The following is a 20,029-nucleotide window of genomic DNA, read 5'->3' on the forward strand; positions in this document are numbered from 1 at the left end:
GCTCACATCACTCGCATATGCACGTGAACACACACACACACACACACACACACACACACACACACACACACACACACACACACACACACACACACACACACACACACACACACACACACACACACACACAGTGATAGAAAAACGCTCGCATCACTACATATGCATACGTACAAGTAAATAAACACACACACACACACACACACACACACACACACACACACACACACACACACACACACACACACACACACACACACACACACACACACACACAGCAGGGCTCCACCATTAGGATCCTCAAGACTGTTGCATAAGATGGCCAAGGGTCCACTAACAATCCAACACTTGTTTCCATGGGACCTCTTGAGCATATCAAGTCCTCCTCTTCCCCACCCCCCCACCTCCATACACCCATCCAGCCCCCCACCGACCCCCACTCACCAAAGCCCCCCGCATTTCCTGTCAAGATTAACAGGAAGTGAGCCGGCAGCTGTGTGCAGCATGTGCGGGGCCCAGCAGCTGGCACACGTCTGCTGCCCACTGCCCGCCAGTAGGCTACACTTCTGTCCCACGCTTCACCACACCCCCGCCCCCGTCTCCAGCCTCAGCCTCTGCGCTGGCCCACCAACCCCTCCATTGGAGGAGGTGGGAGGAGGAGGAAGCATTCACAATGGCTGCATTCCTTCAATTAGTCGGCTACTAGTGTAGAATAATTGGCTGGAGGATGGTGGATTGTGGGTGGTGGAGATGGAGGAGGGGGTAGGGGGGTATGATGTGGGAGTCACTTGGCCTGGTTAGGCTTGTTCTGATTTTTAGCCTAGTTACTGACCTATAAGCTATATGACTGTACGTATGTTTTTGGCGTTTATGTTGGCAAAATGCTCTTTCAGGTTACATCTCTTACATCAAGCTAAATGTGCTATCCAAGAAGTGTGTGTTACTGTTATTCTCATCGTTGTTTATAAATTGCTTATTTATATATCAACATTGCTATGGCAGCATCATCATTGTCCCAGACCTTCAATAGGAGATGAAGCGAGGCAAAAGACAAAAAAAGCCAAACGACACACATTCAATGGTTTGGATCAAGAGAAAACATCATCAGCATAATTCACTTGGAGTCTGTGGAGAGCACGAGGCTCAACTCATCAATACAATATTCATCAATACGTCAATACATAGAGACCAGAGGGCCAGTGTGTTAGAAGCCGCTAAAAAGCAATACAACACGAGTGGGAGAGCCAGAGCTTGGTCCATGGATATGTGTGTTTTCAGCTGCAGGCATGAAGCAGCTGGCTCACGCAGCGGGCTGTGCAGTTCGACCAGACCAGACTCTTTTATAATGCTCAATACTTCGGGTCAAAGTATTCCAGGTGTCAATACGCCGGCCATGCGTGCGACCGGCCAAGGACACAGCTGTTAATCACTCATTGGAATAATTAACTTAAAGCACCTTTCAATTTGGAGAGCCCTTGAGAAGCTTGTAAAAAAAAAATCTTTATTGGAAGCGACGGCAACAGACATTGAACGCTGCTGCTGCTGCATTATGAAAGGCTATTTTTCTAAGTACACTCACGCCCACAGCAACACGACAAAGAAGTGCCTCTGTCACACCGAGAGCGACCGGGACAACAAAAAGGATTTCAACAAACATGACTGTGATATCCAGAGGGAAGTGGAAGGTTATAAAAACTTCAGGAGGCGAGAGGAGAGGCGGGCGGGGAGAGTGTTTGATGGCTGTGGTGGGTGTCTGTGTCTGTGTGTGTGTGTGTGTGTGTGTGTGTGTGTGTGTGTGTGTGTGTGTGTGTGTGTGTGTGTGTGTGTGTGTGTGTGTGTGTGTGTGTGTGTGTGTGTGCGTGTGTGCGTGCGTGCGTGCGTGCGTGCGTGTGTGTGCGGATTAGATGTGTGGTGGACGTGTGGTTTCGCTTCCGTGGGCCGTGGTTTTATGGTCTCCCTTCCAGCCATTTTCTCATCTACTCATGTGCGAGTTCGAGCCTCTCCTGCATGGCAGACGCTATTAAAAACAAAACAAAAAAGGAAAAGAAGCCGCACATATTGTCACCCTTTGTTAGCGCCCGGGACGCGGAAACAAATATGGATTGTGACACCCGAGGAGAGGATGATTGTTTTGGAACACCCAGGACTTAACGACATAGGTGTGATGTAACTCTTATTGTTCTGCGCAGTGCCACATTTGTATGTGAGATGCATGCGTCCACTTTGCCTGGGAGACAAAACCTGAAAGGTTGGGATTATATGGTCCAAAACCTGAAAAGGTTTGGGATTATATAATCGAGTTTCTCTGCTTAGTCATTGTCTGAGTGAGACCAGTTTTGCTAAGCACATTCACACATAAATACCAAAGCTGAGAGCATGGAGCATCATATTTCTCCTTGATGTCCCAACGTGAAAGCAACCCCCACCCCCCCTCCTCCACATCTAAGAAAAACACCACCCATCCCACCTCACCACCACTCTGGCAGAAGAGAGTATACAAACCATGCTTCAGATACATCATCACAGTGAGATCCTCCCCCTATCCCCTCCATCATGGGAGGGGGAGTCCTACCCTCTTCTCTCCTATCGTCGGTGGCCTGAATCTTAAACAGTTGTTGGGAGAGTGGCGGCCACGGGGGAAATGAAAAGCGACAAGTCGGGGTGTTAATCAGTACGGGCCACTTAAGTCCAGAGCGGTAGCAGTGACTCGGTGCGGTCCGCTCGGTCGGCTTGGCGCCCGGCCGACTCCCACATTTGGTAAATGGGGAGGCTGCAGTCAGGCCCGGTGAGGCGAGACAGAACCGGCCAGCCAGGGCGTTTGGACAGGGCAAGGATGGGCTGGGCTAGGCTGCCGTTATCGGCTCTAAGTACGAACAGGCAGTCTAGTCCATGTTGTTTGGATTAGCGGTATACAGCCATGATTCATTTTTATAGCGAATTCTGAACCCAGCTATTTGATTGTTTTTGATGCAACACTCAGCACTTGCACAAGGCAAGTAAAGACGGAACAAGCCCGGCAGGTTGTTTGCATAGTCCGGTGCTGGACAGGGCTGCGGTAGAATGGGGTGTTATCTGCTCACAGTCTGAACAGGCAGTCCAGGTTATTTGGATTAACTGTGTACAGCGGTGATTCAATATTGCTGTGTACCGATTCCTCAACTCCAGCAATTATTTTCGATGCTTTGAATATTTGACATGATACTATTTCATTTCATATACTTTGCACTTTTTGCATTATGCATATCAAGTTTACAATACTCAGTACTCACACAAGGCGAGTAAAGATGAAACTGGACAGTTGTGTTTTTTGAACATGGTTGGGTGTTATTGGACATACATCTGCGCCGGCAGCAATAATTCTAAATGATATCAATGTCTGAACCTAAAACTATTTCATTCATTGTATTCGATACTTTGAAAATTCACCAAAATATTCTACACGATACTACACTACTGTAGTGAGCATTTTTACATTATGAGGTATCAGGTTTCCAATACTCAGCATTCACCCCAGGCAAGTAAAGATGGAACTGGACAGTAGTGTTGTTTGGACAGGGTTGGGTGTTATCGGACATACAGTACGTCTGAGCTAGCAGTCCTTCCCTCTGGGCCCTGAGGCAGTGGTCTGTGGTTTTAACCCTTCACCCGCCTTACTGGATCGCCAGGCCATCATTTATGTATGAAATCCAGAAAGGATTATTATTAGTAGTAGTAGTAGTATTACTATTAAAAAATAAAATTAGGGGCTTTTATGACTTTATTAGATAGGACAGGAGGTGGTGACAGGAAGCGAGTGGGAGAGAGAGATGGGGGAGGATCGGTTAATGACCTCGGACTGGAATGGAACCCAGGTCCACTGCAGAGCCTTACTATTACTATTATAATTGCAAGCGATGAACACCATACATACACAGAGCATACAGTACGTCATGGTTAGCTTTATGAATCTAGTCATATGATAGAGGAACATTTTAAACAGTGGTGTAGTCTACTTTTTTGTGGTGGGTATACTGTATATTTGAGCATTTTTTGAAGTGGGTATACTGTTTATATTTGTGTTATTCTAAATAATGGATCAATCAATTTTAAGTGGGTATACTGAAATCCCTGAAATTTAGAAGTGGGTATACTCCGTATACCTGCGTTCTACGTAGACTACAAAACTGATTTTAAGATTTTTTCTGTATATTTAATATTTAGGTCATATTTTGTCCTGGAGCTTGTCTCTATATTTGAGAGAAGAAACTGCTTATTTTGAGGGCTCCAAAGGGTTATACGCTGGCATTAGACTCATTAGTGCGACTGTTTGGGGACATGTTGCGAGATAGACACACAAACAAGCACTCACTGATGACTACATTTTGATGCTAAACGCCACTGTCATCATTGTGCCTGCAGGCTAAAGAGCGAGCAAGTGAGTTACATACCATGAACAAAGTTGGAAAAACTGCTCCTAAGTTTACTCTGCCCCCTCCCCAGCCCTCAACCCCTCTTTCATTCATCCCCTCTGACCCACTTCCATGGATGGAGCGAATTTCCAAAATGGACGTCAGCGGGTGTCCCTGTACTGTTTCTGCCCTGTACTGAGCTGGGCTGCATTATGCTGGAACTAGGACTGAAAGAAGAGAAGAGGAGAAAGGCAAGGGGACGCAGAGAAAAAAAGAAGAGAGAGGAGAGGAAAGGAGAGGGGACAAAGAGGGGACAAACGCTTGCTCCAAAATGGATAGCAGCGGGTGGCCCTGCACTCGGGCAGAGCTGGGCCATGCTATGCTGGGGCTAGCTGGGGCTGCCGGAGGCAGATTGGGACTGTGCCTGGAGCAGGGACAGAGAGGGGAGAGAGAAAGAGAGGGGACAACTTGCACTTGCTCCAAAATGGGCCACAGCGGGCGTCCTAATAGTGTGCAGAGCCTTGTGCCGGGCCGAGCTGGGGCCGGGCTAGGGCCAGACTGGGGCAGAGAGAAAAACTCAAAGAGGAGGGAGAGTGAAAGGAATAGAGAGGAGGGGGACAGGACAGGAGAGGGGGAGACAGGGGTTGGCAAAGGGAGAGAGGAGAGGAGAGCGGGAGACAGAGGAAAAGAGAGGGGACGGAGAGAGGAGAGGAGAGGAGAGGGGAAGGCAAAACTGGATCTGGTCTCACGCTGACGCCGAGATAATCAGAGCAGAGAACAAAATCAATGTCACCGCACAGGAGGGGGAGGAGGAGGAGATTGGGGAGAGAGGGATGGGGAAAATAGAGGGAGGCAGGAAATAGAGAGAGAGGAGAGAAAGAAAGAAGAGAGAGAGAAGACAGATGGGACAAATAACATCCAGGCAGGACAGGGGTGAAAATGAGAGAAGAACACTGTAGAGACATTGATATATACGTAGGAAGAGAAAAAAAACAACAGCAAAGAACAGATGACAAGAGAGGAGACAAGAACGAAAGAACAGAGACCTAAAAACAAAACACAACAGGATAGTAGTCAGACAGAGAGAGGGGGAGAAAAAATAGCGAGTGAATGGAAAAAAGAGAAAGAGAGAGAGGCGAGTAAGGCAAATAAGCCCCGAGTCCAATGCACCCAGATCATCTGACTCCACTTTAGAAAACATCAATACCCATCTCCACGGCGGGTCAATGACCCAGAGGACCTCTGCCGTCAGCCAGTGGGGTGACACCGGCCATTTCATCCCCTCCAGCCATTGGTTATTATGGCTGTCAATCAAAATACTTGTTTGCTTTGCGTCTTCCAAAGACAGCTAGGAAAAAAAAGACCCCCGCAATATTGATGTTCATTGAGGCACGTATGGGTTTTTTTTGTTCAGCCAATGAATTCCGGAGCCTCAATAACGTCTGTTAATAGGCGTTGAATGATTATGAAATGGGGAATTTTCTGCAGTAATGCAATTGACCTGAGGCTGCACAGTTTGAGTGTCGGTGAAGGGGACATGCTGTCTAACATTGAGGCTTGTATTTTTCTCTTCTTTTTCTCTCTGTCTTTCTACGCCCCCTCCCTCTTCGACTCCCAGCTGGGTGGTTTCGTGCTGTGAGAGGAGAATCACAGTTGAGCTCCGACAACTCTGGCTTAGTTTCCACCTCAGGGAGGGCGATTGACTGCTAAAGAGAGGTTAACGGCAAACGCTGCCCCGAGACTCAATTTCTCGCCGTGTGGGCCAGGCCGAGGGGAATCGTCATCTCTCGGTCTTTCTCTCTCCTTTTTCTCTTTCTATTCCTCTCTCTCTGCCTCTCTGCCTCTCTCTCTCTCTCTCTCTCTCTCTCTCTCTCATTCTCTCTCTGTAGTGTGTCCCCTTTGCTTGATGAAGCTCTCTCAAAGTCAGCGGTGTTATCTCCACCTGGCCTTGCTTTCTTTCTCTGAGGGCAAGACCGACTGAAGCCCCACCAATCCGTCTGTCACCCCAGAGACAGACACAAACAAACAAACAGCAAGGTTGAGAGAGAGGGAAGGTTGAGAGGGAAAATCAATAAGAGTGTGGAGCGAGCTACCAAAAAAAAGAGAGAAACCGTATAAGAAAAGCTCAGAGTTTCGTAATTGGAAAAGATTCGGAGTGTGTCCTCCCTCCTCTCCTTCAAAATGTGGCCTCCGGTTTCAGCCATCAGGGTGCTGATGCAGATGATGACTGGTAAAACCGCAATGAACCGAACCACACGGCACACAGCACAGCGCTCACTTCCTCATAAATTGATTAATTAGGCCTGCAGCCCAGAGGGAGCTGCTGAGGTATCGTGCGACGATACGGCATGGGGAGCTGAACATGCAGGAGTGAAAATCAGAGATCTGTCGTAAACAGGAGGAGAAGAAAAAAAACCAAGAAGACCAGAAACCCAAAGGCCTTCCCTGTTAATCTGCAGTTCAACTCATTAGCAAGCACCAACACCACTGTGCTGCTGCTGTATTCACCCAGGCAATCAGCGAGTCATTATGGATCTCTTCAGGAAGACGCTATAGCGCTCAGCTATCAGGCTAGCTCCAACACAGTATATTACCGCGTTTAGTTGCTGCTGAAGTCTCCGGCGTAATCTCCACAATATGAATGAGGAGAGAGGAGGGCTTATAGCTCGCCTCCCTACTCTGTCTCTTAGTGACCACCAGGGACTAGGAGGGTCTGAGAGAGTCTGTTTATATTGTCCTGTTTTAAGGACCATTCATCTTTAGGTGACTCTAAAGCCAATACGCGATCTCATTAATGGCTCCGAGACAATATATTTTCGCAAAGGAAGGAAGAAGACTGAAAAAAAACTATTTCCTCCAGGGAGTTCATCTTTTACTGAAAATGATGACAAATTGGCTGTGATGTCAGATGCTCTTCATTTATTTTTGCCTGAATCTGCAGTGAGGGGGGAGAGAGAGAGAGAGAGAGAGAGAGAGAGAGAGAGAGAGAGAGAGAGAGAGAGAGAGAGAGACGAGAGAGGCAGAAAGCAAATGTTTCACGCCGCTGCTTTGAAGAAGTCCCTCTCTTTAATCCCCACAAGAGCTGAAGCGTAAAGGGACGGCGAGCGACTGAGGCACTTTATGATGGACAACAGGACTTCAGAGAGAAGGGGCATTAATAATATCACTACCGTCTGTGTAAGTGGAGTGAGTGCAACTACGCTAGATCTTAAGTCAAGTCAGTAAGTAACAACGCGATAATGGCCATAAAACGTCTGCCTAAGCATTGCGGCAAAGGCGGTTATGTGTGTGTGGGTAGAGAGTTGAGGCGGGGAGAAAGAAAAAAAAGGTTTGCGTTTTTGAGAGACATCTGCTGGAGATCACTCAGTGTAATGAGCACTTGATTACTGGTTGTTGAGATGCTCACTTCAAAGCCAAACAAGGGCGGGCCAGGCTGGGCTTCCAAAACATCTTTCTAAAGCGAGGGAAAAGAGGGAGGGAGAGAGGGAGGAAAGGGAGGGAGGGAGGAATGGAAACAGACAGACAGCATATGACACTGACTGTATGTAGATGCTGAGCTGGTAGGACGTAGGCAATGTTCAGAGACACTAACCTGCCAGCTTGACAGTGTGAACAGCACTGTAGAAAATATCAGCATGGTTTAAGTTTACCCCCTGCCTCAAAATTTCAAGTTAATTTGAATCCTTATTGTAAGTTGTGTGAAGCTTTGAACACAACACTTCAATCCAAAGCTTTACACAACTTGTAAGAAGGATTTAAATTAACTTGAAATTCTGAGACAGCTGGTAAATTTGTGGGGGGGGGGTTTTTACAGTGAGGGCACATGGCAATACACTGCAGCTTGTGTGTAACTATACTGTATGTCCTCCGTTTCACGTACGTATTCCCTCTCATGCCCCGTATTGTACTCCTTTCCTATAAAAGGATGCTGTTCTCCTTTCCAATAATATTCCGTCTTTACTTTCCTAATATTCTACTGCCTACTACCCATTGCCTATTACAGTGGTTCTTAACCTGGGGTACGGGCACCCCCTGGGGGTGCGCCAGAGATTTCAGGGGGTGCACGGAATTTTGTTTGTGTTGAGGTTGTGACCAAAATTCTGATTCCAAACCTCATAATTAGGCCAAATCAAGAACAAATTAAAACATGTTTTGGACCTAATGTAAAGTCATTAAAGAATTGATTAATGTGTAAAGCAAGAATCATTGTAATTATTCACTGAAATAATTTTTTTAGTGCGTATACACGTATAGACGTTTGGTTTGGGGGTGCGCGGCTTGTCTTGGGCACAGATTAGGGGGTGCTTCAAGAAAAAAGGTTAAGAACCACTGGCCTATTATATTCTACTCTGCTCCTTTCCTATAATATTCTGCCACCATCACCAGTTCTTCTCGTTTCACTACCACTGCTCCTCAAAGAATGTCACAGAACCCCTGTTCCTGTTGCAAACTCAGGTTAAAAAACTGCACATATTTTTCTAAAATTTTCTAATGTAACCTGACTAACATATGTTGTATGGCCATGAAATGAAGAAAAACTCCAAAGTGCTCAGGAATTGTAAAAAATATTCTCTTGCAGGTGCTTTTTGGTAAGGGGAGGGAAAGAGTCTCATCAAAACGAAGGGGGTGCAACGCACTCTTCTTATCCACAAAAATTAAAACGCCTTTATTCATTATTGTTAGGTTAAAAAGTAGTTTTAGCTTTACTTATTTGCTGCCACCTTGGCCAAAACCTCTCAGAGGAAGAACCAGCAACAGGGCATTTGTGGTAAAAGGATGAATGGGGGAAAAATGTATTGCCATCTAGAATGCATTGCTTCAATATTAAGGTTCTCAGGGTCTTGTGTTAGCTCTAACGCAAAACTTGTATAGAAAGCTATGGTACCAAACACACACCTGCACATAAGTTGTCTTTGTCATGGCCAGGTTGTGCTTGAGAGTGCGTTTGATTGATGTAGTTAGACCACCATTTTACAAGGGGAAAACCACACTGCTGCACCACACCACCTGGCAAATGGCTTTGCTATCAGCCACTTGCATGGACATTTCTGACAGCCTGTCAGTCTGACAGCCAACACTGTTTACTGGCAATGGGTGTTAACAATGTGTTGTAGCGCTCAATGTCTAACAGCCCATGAGCTGATATATTTCATACCAAGAAGTGCACACAACATATCAAATAAAATACAATTTCAATCACAGTGGCGATTTGCTACGAAGAAAAAAAATAACATTTCCGTTGTCAGTTCAGTTTACTACATTCTGAACATTAGCCTAAGATTTTAGAGGTTACTACCATGAAAGAGGAAGCATTCCAAGCCGACAAGCTTGTCCCTGTTTTGAAAAAAAAGGCCACAAGAGCAGAGAGAGTTTCTGTGTGAAGACAACCGTGCAGCATAAGAGAATTAGGCACACCACAAATGCAGAGCGTGCGCACCAAGCATAGCATAGCACGCTGATTTACAAAGGACTTCCTATACTGGAGGAGACTTCATGCATTTTCAGAGTCAGCTGCACAGAGTTTAAATGTAAACAGACCACCAAGCCCATATATATCTGAGTAAACAGACTCGTATGGAGAATGGCACGCAATGACACACAACTAATCAAAGAGCATTTCGTTTGCAGAGATGAAATTAACAAATAAAATAATGTATGTTTATGTTATGATATGACAGTCCAACCCCAATGTACAACCTTTACCTGGTTACGCCTTGTAATCCGAGAATTGTCTCGGTACAGTGTGTAAATATCAATATTTTCCTGGCTGTTTTCCCCCCATTGTCTGGGATGCAGCCTAGTGCTCCTTGAGAGAGAAGAATGAAACATAAGGCAAGGAGTCATCTATCCCGCTGTCTCCTGCAACACATCAATGTACATTTTCCAAAATAACCTTGACTTTTTTTCTCTCTCGGCTTTAAAGACACCGGCTAATAGTCCATTTGTCATCTCAGACTGTACAGCTAAAGCTGCAAGACCCTCAGCGAGTCTCTCTCTCTCTCTCTCTCTCTCTCTCTCTCTCTCTCTCTCTCTCTCTCTCTCTCTCTCGGCTTGTCAACTTGTCGACTGGCCCCCTATCCACAGTCCCCTTGAATGCACTGGCCTGCACCACTTCCTACTTGCGACTTTGAATGGGGCCTCAAACAGTGCCGCCAACTAATGCATGCAAAACCCCACGACTTTGTCCCAGGCTATTAGGCAAACCCGCCTGGAGTGGAGAGAGGCTTGCCAAGGCCCATCAATCACCTCACCAAACACTTGTTAATGTAATGCACATAGCGGAGTTGACCTCGAAAAGACCCACGTTTAATAGGTCGAGATCTTCTTGCAGAAATAGGTCAAGAAGAAGAAGAAGACCACAAAGTTTTCTTTAACAACAATCATCAGTGACAACAATCGTGAAGCTAATAAATGGTTGGCGTGATGGAGCTATTATGTGGATTCTGAGATTTACACTAGCTTTCTTTTTTTTGCCCACGTTTATTACTCAACCCAATTGGTTAGCTACTACTCCAATTGGTGACCCAACCGTTGAACCGTGAATGTTGATGAATGAAAAATGTACCTTTCGGTGAAGTTCTCGGCCCAGTTTTTGGTGTTTGATGAGGTTTAACCCTGGTTCCTGTGACAAAAGCAGCACATGTCAGATGGGACCAACCACGAGCACATGAACGCAAACACACATGGGGCACGCACACACAAACACACACAAAAACATCACACACACACACACACACACACACACACACACACACACACACACACACACACACACACACACACACACACACACACACACACACACACGCATGCACATGCACAGACACACACAAACACACAGACACATACACACACAGACACAACAGCACAGGGGACCGCCTGTTTGATTGCTTGCTTGCTTACTTTGTTGCTATTTTGCTTCAATAATAAATGGGACTAAATTTCTGCAGCTGCGACCGTGTCCCTTTTTTAACACAAACACGTCGGGCCACAATGGCCGTCAGTGCCTCAGCAAAGTCATAGTAACTAGTGCCAGAAGGAATCCTGGGGCAGCCATTGTCTCCAGGCCCATTTATAAAGGCAGGCACTCTCTCTATCTCTCTCTCTCACTCTCTCTCTTTCTCTTTCTCTCTCTCCCTCTGAGGCCATCCCTGATTAAGCCTCTTCTTTTCGAAGGGCCCAGGGCCTTGCGCTTGTAACCAATCGTGCACAATGGCCACTATTGTCGTGGCCTTTTCCCTCAGTGTCACAAAATGGTGGGGAATAAAAAGCATTGATCTGTCCTGAGGGAAGGGGTGAGATCAAATAAAAAGCCACTATAGAAACTCGGGCTCCTTCAGAAACACTTTGCACACAAACACACACAAACATGCACGCACACACACACGCACACATACACACAGACACACACACACAGACACACGCACGCACGCACACACACACACACACACACACACACACACACACACACACACACACGGCCACCACCTTTTTTCTGCTACACTTAACAATTTGGTTGGCTGTGTAGAAAGGAACAAGGCCTCACAAGAAGTTATTGTCACACCAGCAGAGGGGGGAAATACTTTGAAAAAGTCACTAATTTGCTATAGGGATGTGGCACCAACTAACAAGTCTTGGTGCTGAAGGGCTTCAGCGAATACATGAATAGATTAGAAAGAGAAGAAATAATAATAAAAAAAAACAAAACAGACACAGTATTTAATAAGACATATAGGCCTAACTTAGTATAGTGTAATTACTATGTAATGTAATTTGCTAATTTCACTATGTAATTACTATGTGATATAAAATGCATGTGTTACTGTACAGTAAATGATTACTGATAAGCTACAATTTTTGTCATTCAGGATATTATTAAAAAGCATGTTCTCATAATTTAGTCTCTGCTCTTAATCAAACCATCTGACAAAGATACCTCTCGTTTAATGAGTTGCCACACTTGTTCACATTATTAATGTGCTTCGTTGTGCATGATTTCCTATCTCATAAGACACCAGAACAAGCAATCTTGGGAGCTTTACGCAGCCAAAAACATTACTGCTGGCAGCTCTAATGCTGAAGTCGACAAGTCGCCGCCGCCACCAGGGCTCATTGCTGCCACAGTGTCTGAAGCAGCACGTGTGTGTGTGTGTGTGTGTGTGTGTGTGTGTGTGTGTGTGTGTGTGTGTGTATGCCTGCGTGCATCCGTACATGTGCGTGCGTGCGTGCGTGCGTGCGTGCGTGCTTGTGCCTATGTGTGTGTATGTGTGTGTGTTGGTGTGTGTGTTTGCACATGCACGTGCATGTGTGTGTGTGTGTGTGTGTGTGTGCACATGTGCATGTGTGTGTGTGTTTGTTCGAGTGTGTGTGTGTATTTGTGTCTGGGAGCCAAATTAGCTGAATATTTGACTATTGGTCTCCTCAGGGTGTCCCTTGTGCTGATGGGGCTATAATTCCTAAATGTCAACCCTGGTGTCAAACCGCTCTCTGAGTCTCTTCACACAACACTTTGTTTTTAATCAATGAACACAATTAACAACAGAGGGAGAGACACTAGACGGCGGACGCTTTACACTCACATAAAACCCAAATTGGCCTTCTTCAAACAAGTAGAAATGGGGTTACACACAGACTGAGCTGTAAAATGATAACACTGTAGTGCATTGCGTACCACTGGCAAATAACACGAGTAGCGCGTCAACAAAATAAAGTGCTCTGTGTGTATCCTTTAAGTAACAGTTAGTCTGTCCACTCTTTATGTTTGCATTTTTTCAGCACAGTACCAATGCCTTATATTGCCAACAGGTTAATTACATGTACGGTATATTAATATGAAAAGCCATCTTTTATCCCAAAAGGCATCGCTTATACAACCGCACATGGGGCCTCCATTAAATACTGTTTTGAAGGCTCTTCAGTCCAGTAATTAAAATGAATATTCAGATAGCGGCTTTATTAAACGTGGCAGATGCAGAGTTACATTATCCAGACCATTGTCCCTTCCAGAATTGATTACGCCAATGCATCGTTGGACGACTGCCCACCGGCACACAGGCGCACGCATAGCCTACCCACACGCACACACACACACACACACAGTCATTCACACACACACACACACACACACACACACACACACACACACACACACACACACACACACACACACACACACACACACACACACACACACACACACACACACACACACACACACACAACACGCCAACACACTCTCACACCAGCACGCCTCAGCTTTGGCGAAATACGGCTCCCAGATTATTAATTAGTAAAACAGGCCCTCTCTCTCTCTCTCTAAGCTGAATATTATATTCTGCACGCAGTCCAACCTACTGTACAAAAGACAGGCGGAAAGACACGGGACTAGAGTTCTGCAACTGTTCACTATTAGGGATTGTGGAATGGAAGCCACATTTTGGGGGTTCTGCAACATCAAGGGAAACCTCTGATGGTGACTTTAAACTGCTCCATGTGGCTCTGGGTTCACTGTTGTTCAAACAGAGAAGTGGGTAGTCTGTGCTATTTCCCCTTGCCCACATCCTCTGGAGTGCCAAAGCCACATCACTGGCGAACTACCGAATCTGGAACCAGGCTTATTTAAATCACAACACAACATGCAGTTTGATTCCTGGCTTGATGCATTACTACCAGATGCCTTATGGCTTGGCAGAGTACCAAGATGGTGAAACCAGTTGCAGGCAGCATGGCTTCATTTGTCAAAAGACCTTTTTCCTTCCCCTATGAGGCAGCCTGTATTGTGCGTGTATTAGAAAGTGGATACTACACAAACCATATGCTGTTTAAAGAGAAGAGCATTTTCAACAGACAGACGACACTGATGTCAATGCCTGATGCCCCCAGCCTCACTAGCGCCCCTGACAATTCAGTGGGACCAAACGTTTAGCCCCGGGGCCTGTGGCAAGCAGCAATTAACCAGGATGGAGAGGAAGCAGAAATGCGTATTAAGCCCATCTGATAACACTGTGGCCTTGCTCACGATGCCTTTAACTACACGTTTGTGTACTGGGCAAATAGCAGGGAAACGTGGCGTGGACCACTGCTTGTGACATGGTTTAGTTGTGCGCGACTATTATGTATGGAAAAGAAGGTTAGCGGTGTAACAGCTTGCATGAGTCTAGCAGGAGCTACGCACAAGAGCATTGATGGGTGGGGTTCGGAACTGCTATTCTTTCATCATAGGCTACACCTGATCGTTCACAAGTGACACCAGCGCATCAAGGAGGATGCAACATCGTGGTGGGTCGATTGGGGTTATGCTGACACAAAGCCTATATAACAGTTATTTCCGCGTAATAACGCATAGAGAAATCTTTAGCCCATTCCATTTTCCATGTGCCATTTTGTCCCACAAACGCTAACAGAGATAAACTTGGCGGCGTGCGTCTTTTGTTTGTTCCTATACACAAACAAAAACAGCAGCTGACTGTTGCATTGTGCTTTGTGTACAGCTTTCCACAACAACGTGTATATTTGAATATTGATTAAATGCTTACCAACGCAGCCTTTTCCTTTGCCCGATGTACATTCACCGCTCTGTGGATACGACGAATGGACCCCAAGCAATGCCGAGATGGACAGTAAATAGATGAACGTTAGGTGAGGCTGACTATGGAATGGTCCCAACCACCGTACGATCCGATAGCCTGACAACATGATGGAAAACCGTCGGTGCAGACACGGCAGTCCTCAGTTGGAAATAAATTCGTTCCCTTTCGTTGGATGTCTCGTGCGAAAAACAAGAAAACAAAAGCGACCTAGAAGGCACGCATGCAGGCTTCGCAGAGGCAAAGCACCCCCGATCCAAGTGCTACTCTCCGGTGATTAAAAGATGGTTGCGTGGATGGGGATTATTACCCGAGATGGAGTATGCATATGTGCCAGCATCACTCCAAAGCCCCTACTAATTCTGCATCCGAATAAGCCTACACGGACATTTTCCTGGCCGTATTTACGACTCCTCACTCACTCGCTTTCTCAATGTCCCGAACGTGTGCGCACGTAAATGAGTAGCCTGCCTCACAGCGGTGCCTCTCTCGCTGTATCGCTAGGTCCCTCTGTCTTTGTGTGCCTTTTCCTCCGCGAATCCGTCGATACGCGCAGCTCATCAACGGGATGAGCGAACGAGGCTCCAGATACACGTTAGTCCCCCCAATACTTCTTTGATATCATCCGATTTCTTGCACCATAAAACGTCAATGTAGACTCTAAACTCGGAGGGCTGTTGGGTAGCCTTTACAACAAAGGGTCGGTAAGGATGTCTTGCAGTCACGTGACGCAAGACCACCTCCCCCAATATCCTTTGGGAAGCGTGAGGAGACCAGACACCTCCACGCAGGATGCAATCAAGCCGCTTCCCCTGCAATTCCAACATGCGATTGATGTGCGGAATCTGTCCTTTTATTGGATTTTCCCCCTTGGTACATTTATATCATAACGCAATAATTATTTTTTTCCAAATTGAATCCACAACTGCTTTACGCAGACTTTTAGATTGGTTCACTCCTTTTCACCCTGAAATCTAAATTAAGCCTGTGAGAGTCTTTTTTTTATCCATTAATACTTTAATGACAATAGTCCCCACAGGCTAATTATTTGCAATTGTGTTGGGATAAAATGGGCCTACGCTTAGGCCTACATACCTCTTTATTAGCCTACCAAAAAAATTGCATTTAGTGTGTTTTTATATTTTTGAAATAGCTCTCAGGGCAATGGTGCTGCCAACATCTTTATATACACCAGCTGTCAACTTAAGTTTGCAACAGTTTGATGTACACCTTGTCAGTTCATAATTAATAATGCTTTTGTGGGTGTGCGTGAGTGACATGTTAGGCCTAAAATCAAAAATTCCACATCCATCTCAGTGTATTGGAATGAGCTGAGACAGCTTTTTTTTCTAAGTTAGTCCCTCACCCCCTGTCACCCACCGTACCCCACCCCACCCAGGCACCCTCACAATCCCTGTATTTACAGATTAGCCTGACCCTCAGTTGATGAGACCTGATGGGAATTATCTAGAGGCAATAATGCCACAGTCTTTTCGGTAGGCCACACAGAACATTTCGCAGTGTTACGTAATTCAACTCTAAGAGCGCAGGGCCAACACCCATGAGTGTTCATTTCAACTCTCTCACTAGGCGTTGAATTTACATTACAACATTTTCTGTGTATCGTGCCACCACCACCGCAGGATAAGCGACTAACTGAGGCTCTGGCCTTCTCCTCCTCCACCTCCTCCTCCTCCTCCTCCACCTCCTCTTCACTCCACCTCTCCCCAATTGGCTAACCATCTGGGACATAAGATGGTCACCCCCCCCCCTTCTCTCTCTGCGATTCAACACTGTCTCAGCAGTGTGTCCGGCTAATCCCTTCTTTACTCGGCCCAATGCAAATCATTAGCTTACCTCCAGCAGCAGGGAGGGGAACTGCCTCTTGCCATCTGCATTGTGCCCTGACTTTTGTGACGGTAATGAAATACAGAGAGCGGATGCATATTTGAAGAGTTCATGAAGGAAAGATTCCTACGGATGGAGTCAGAGACAAGGGTCGGGGAGTCGATTTAGTTCAACTTTATTTTGCGGCCATTGTTACATTAATTACAATGTAACGAACTGTGTAAAAGCATGTAACAATGGCACCGGGTTAGGCTCACAATCTGTATAGTCTAACATAACATGTTGATGCTAAATTAACTTATTGTACATGTGATACATAGTGACCATTTTGTCATTTTGTAAATTTTTCATCTTTAATTTGTATTGTTTCACTGGGAGCGCATTCAAATACCTGATCTCCAGCAGCACAACGTGTTAATCAGGGCTCTAAATCAACACCAACCAACCAGTCAAATGCTGGTGAAATTTCAGTTTGACTGGTAGAAAATATCAACACTCGCCACTTGGAGCCATTAGTGAGTGTGTGTGTTTGGCTAGTAAGATTAACATCTACTAGCCATTTGGCTGATGACAATTTTTTAAAATTTAGAGCTCTGGTGTTAATGTCCAGACAAAGAGTAACCACAAGCATCAGACACATAAGTGCATGGTCGAAATTGTCATTGTGGAGGTGCATCACAGTGGAATGCATGTCCCTGCCCCTCACATAAACCCAATGGTCTAAAATGCCATTGTCTCGGAGCTGTGCAGTGGCGTGGCCCGCCACCGCAACCTCACAAGAGTGAATTGTTGCACCTTTTTTTATGGGTCAGCCCGTGAGGGCCAGGAAGAAAACTGCATTTGTGTCTCTGTGTGAATTCATACGTAAATGATAACCTCAGGTCACACGCTTGGCTGAGCAGCTTTATGCATCCTCCCGCTGCAGTGCAGTCGAGTACACACCATCCCATCCCATCCCTGGCCATCACATAAAAGAAAAAAGGGGAACATTAAGGTCCAAAGAAGAAGAAGAAGAAGAAGAGAAAAAAACGTGTGAGAGTGTTTTCACTTTGACAACGCCACCAGCCAGGCAGCCAGCCCCTGTGAAAATTGCTCGTGGGCACATTGCGACAAATGAATGGCCTGGTCCTTCCATGCGACGACCTTCCCCACTTAGTAACACGGTTGCCTCCAGGGCTGGACTGGGGAAGAAATAAGATCCGGGGCCCCTCATTATTAGTGGTGCAGGACCGGTGGCCCCCGACCCTCGTGGGCCCCTATTTTCAGAAATGTGAAAACAAATATATAGGCCTATATTATTTTTTTTATATTTCTGAAAATAGGGGCCCACAAGGGTGCTGGCCCCACCGGGAAATGCCTGCTAGGCCAGATGGCCAGTCCAGCCCTGGTTGCCTCCATTTTGTTCCAGCAAAGTGCGCCTACGTGTCTGGTGCATGCTGGCTCTCTCTGACTCTCTTATGAGTGTGGCTCTTGCTTTGGTAGGATCTTCTGTCTATACGGTGCCACCAGCGTGGTTAACCTAGATAAGGGGAGTCCCTGAGGTCCTGCCCCAGTCTTAAGACTACAGTACATTCAGTATGGATGAGGCCTCACCGTGACAGGGAGCCTCTGCCTGCTGCTGTCTGCGTGTCTGGGATGAGACTCTGCAGCTACTGTAAGTATGTCAGCGGAGCCAAAAAGGGCCCCTGTGAAGAAGAGGGTTTTTCTTTCCTCATTTTCTGCTACATTTATGTAAAGGGAGGGTCTGGCCTGTATGCCTCCCTGGGCTGTTTCAATAGGCCTACTGTCTCTACTGAGGTGCAGGGACAGTTAGCCAGTTATGACTTAACCAGCCCTAGTCTTTTAGACAGTCAGGCAGACACAGACAGATGGACAGAGGCAGGCAAACAGATAGACAGACACATAGACAGACAGACAGACGGACAGGCAGACAGACGGACAGATAGACAGACAGACAGATAGATAGATAGATAGATAGATAGATAGATAGATAGATAGATAGATAGATAGATAGATAGATAGATAGATAGATAGATACACTGTAGATAGAAAGATAGATACACTGTAGATAGATAGATAGTCTTCATCTCCGTCCAGCCTCTGCGTCTTCGCAGCATCCAGCCTTGTATCTTGCTGCTCGATCTCTCCTGCTGTTTGCTGCTATCAGCGTGCTGGAGGCTCAATCAGCATCGCCGCGGCCCTGTATGTGGCCTTTCGCCGTCATCAATAGAACTTAACCTGCTTGTTCAGGTTCCTCCCTTGGCCGAGCTCACCCCCTAGATAGGAGGCTCTGGATTTTCATATCCCCATGGCCCTTTACCTCTAACCTGGGCGAAAGCAACTGTTGACTCCGTCAAAGAGTCTGGCAAAAGCCAAGAGGAATCCGTCCCCCAGTGGAGGGTGAGAGATGGTCTGATCTTACTCTGCCATTTAAATTCATTGGAGTTCCGAATTCAAATTAAAACCCATATTGTGCTTTATTAGCATGACTGTTACGATATAGGGTCGCAAAAGCATACAAAACAAAAGTGTGAATATAGTTACCTTAATCAATCAGTGACGGACTTTACAATTGAGTTCTGCGTCACCACTCTCGACTGTTTGCTGATTGACTAAACAGTGAGTGAACCAAGCTGGGAGGCTTTTGCCAGACTAGGTGCGGAGCCAAAATCTTTGGGTGGAGTACATAGGATGGCGTCGCCAGGCTACTTCACCTCCACCAAAGCTTCCATATCATCATGGACAGAAAACCTTTCATTAACATCCACTTTGTTGTGTCTTTCTGTTGCACTTTTGTTGAGTCTCTGTGTGTGTCTGAGTGGCTGTATATATTTTTGTTTTTATGTTATATGGTCTGTAAATCGTCTTTGAGTCTATAAATGTATTGTTATTATTATTATTTCATTGATCCCAATCTTGGACCCTTAAGTAAGCTTTCCACTTAAAGCACATCCCTTCAGGCCTGTTCCCTTTTGTCTTCACCATTATGTCAGCGTACGTTAGAGTCCATTTTTAAAAATGTGCCAGTAAATTGAGAGAAACGAGTGTGAGTGTATACGCCAATAAGGGCATCTATCTCTCCGGGCGCCTCTCTTCCTCCCTCCGCTCTTGACTGATGACAGTGATTTGTCAAGATAGATGGCACTGAAAAGCCTGGCTGGCACGTTAGCTGTCTGAAGCGCGTCACTGCATGTGGTAATTATTCAATTT

The 20,029-nt window shown here is 46.0% G+C and overlaps 1 protein-coding gene across 2 annotated transcripts in view; it reads right to left on the bottom strand.

Moving 5' to 3' along the window:
• Nucleotides 1–15,676, bottom strand: part of tmeff1b (transmembrane protein with EGF-like and two follistatin-like domains 1b) — a 33,167-nt gene extending 17,491 nt beyond the window's left edge. The window contains exons 1-2 of one of the 2 annotated variants that reach the window (XM_063206121.1): nt 14,921–15,676; nt 10,951–11,007 (exon numbers count right to left, since the gene is read on the bottom strand). In XM_063206121.1, the coding sequence (XP_063062191.1) occupies nt 10,951–11,007; nt 14,921–15,080 (217 nt within the window). In that variant the 5' untranslated portion in view covers nt 15,081–15,676. The remainder of the gene's footprint in view (nt 1–10,950; nt 11,008–14,920) is intronic. The other variant, XM_063206122.1, reaches the window with a different exon arrangement.
• Nucleotides 15,677–20,029: the final 4,353 nt, after the last annotated feature.

Source organism: Engraulis encrasicolus, chromosome 9, assembly GCF_034702125.1.
Source record: "Engraulis encrasicolus isolate BLACKSEA-1 chromosome 9, IST_EnEncr_1.0, whole genome shotgun sequence".
Taxonomy (NCBI): domain Eukaryota; kingdom Metazoa; phylum Chordata; class Actinopteri; order Clupeiformes; family Engraulidae; genus Engraulis; species Engraulis encrasicolus.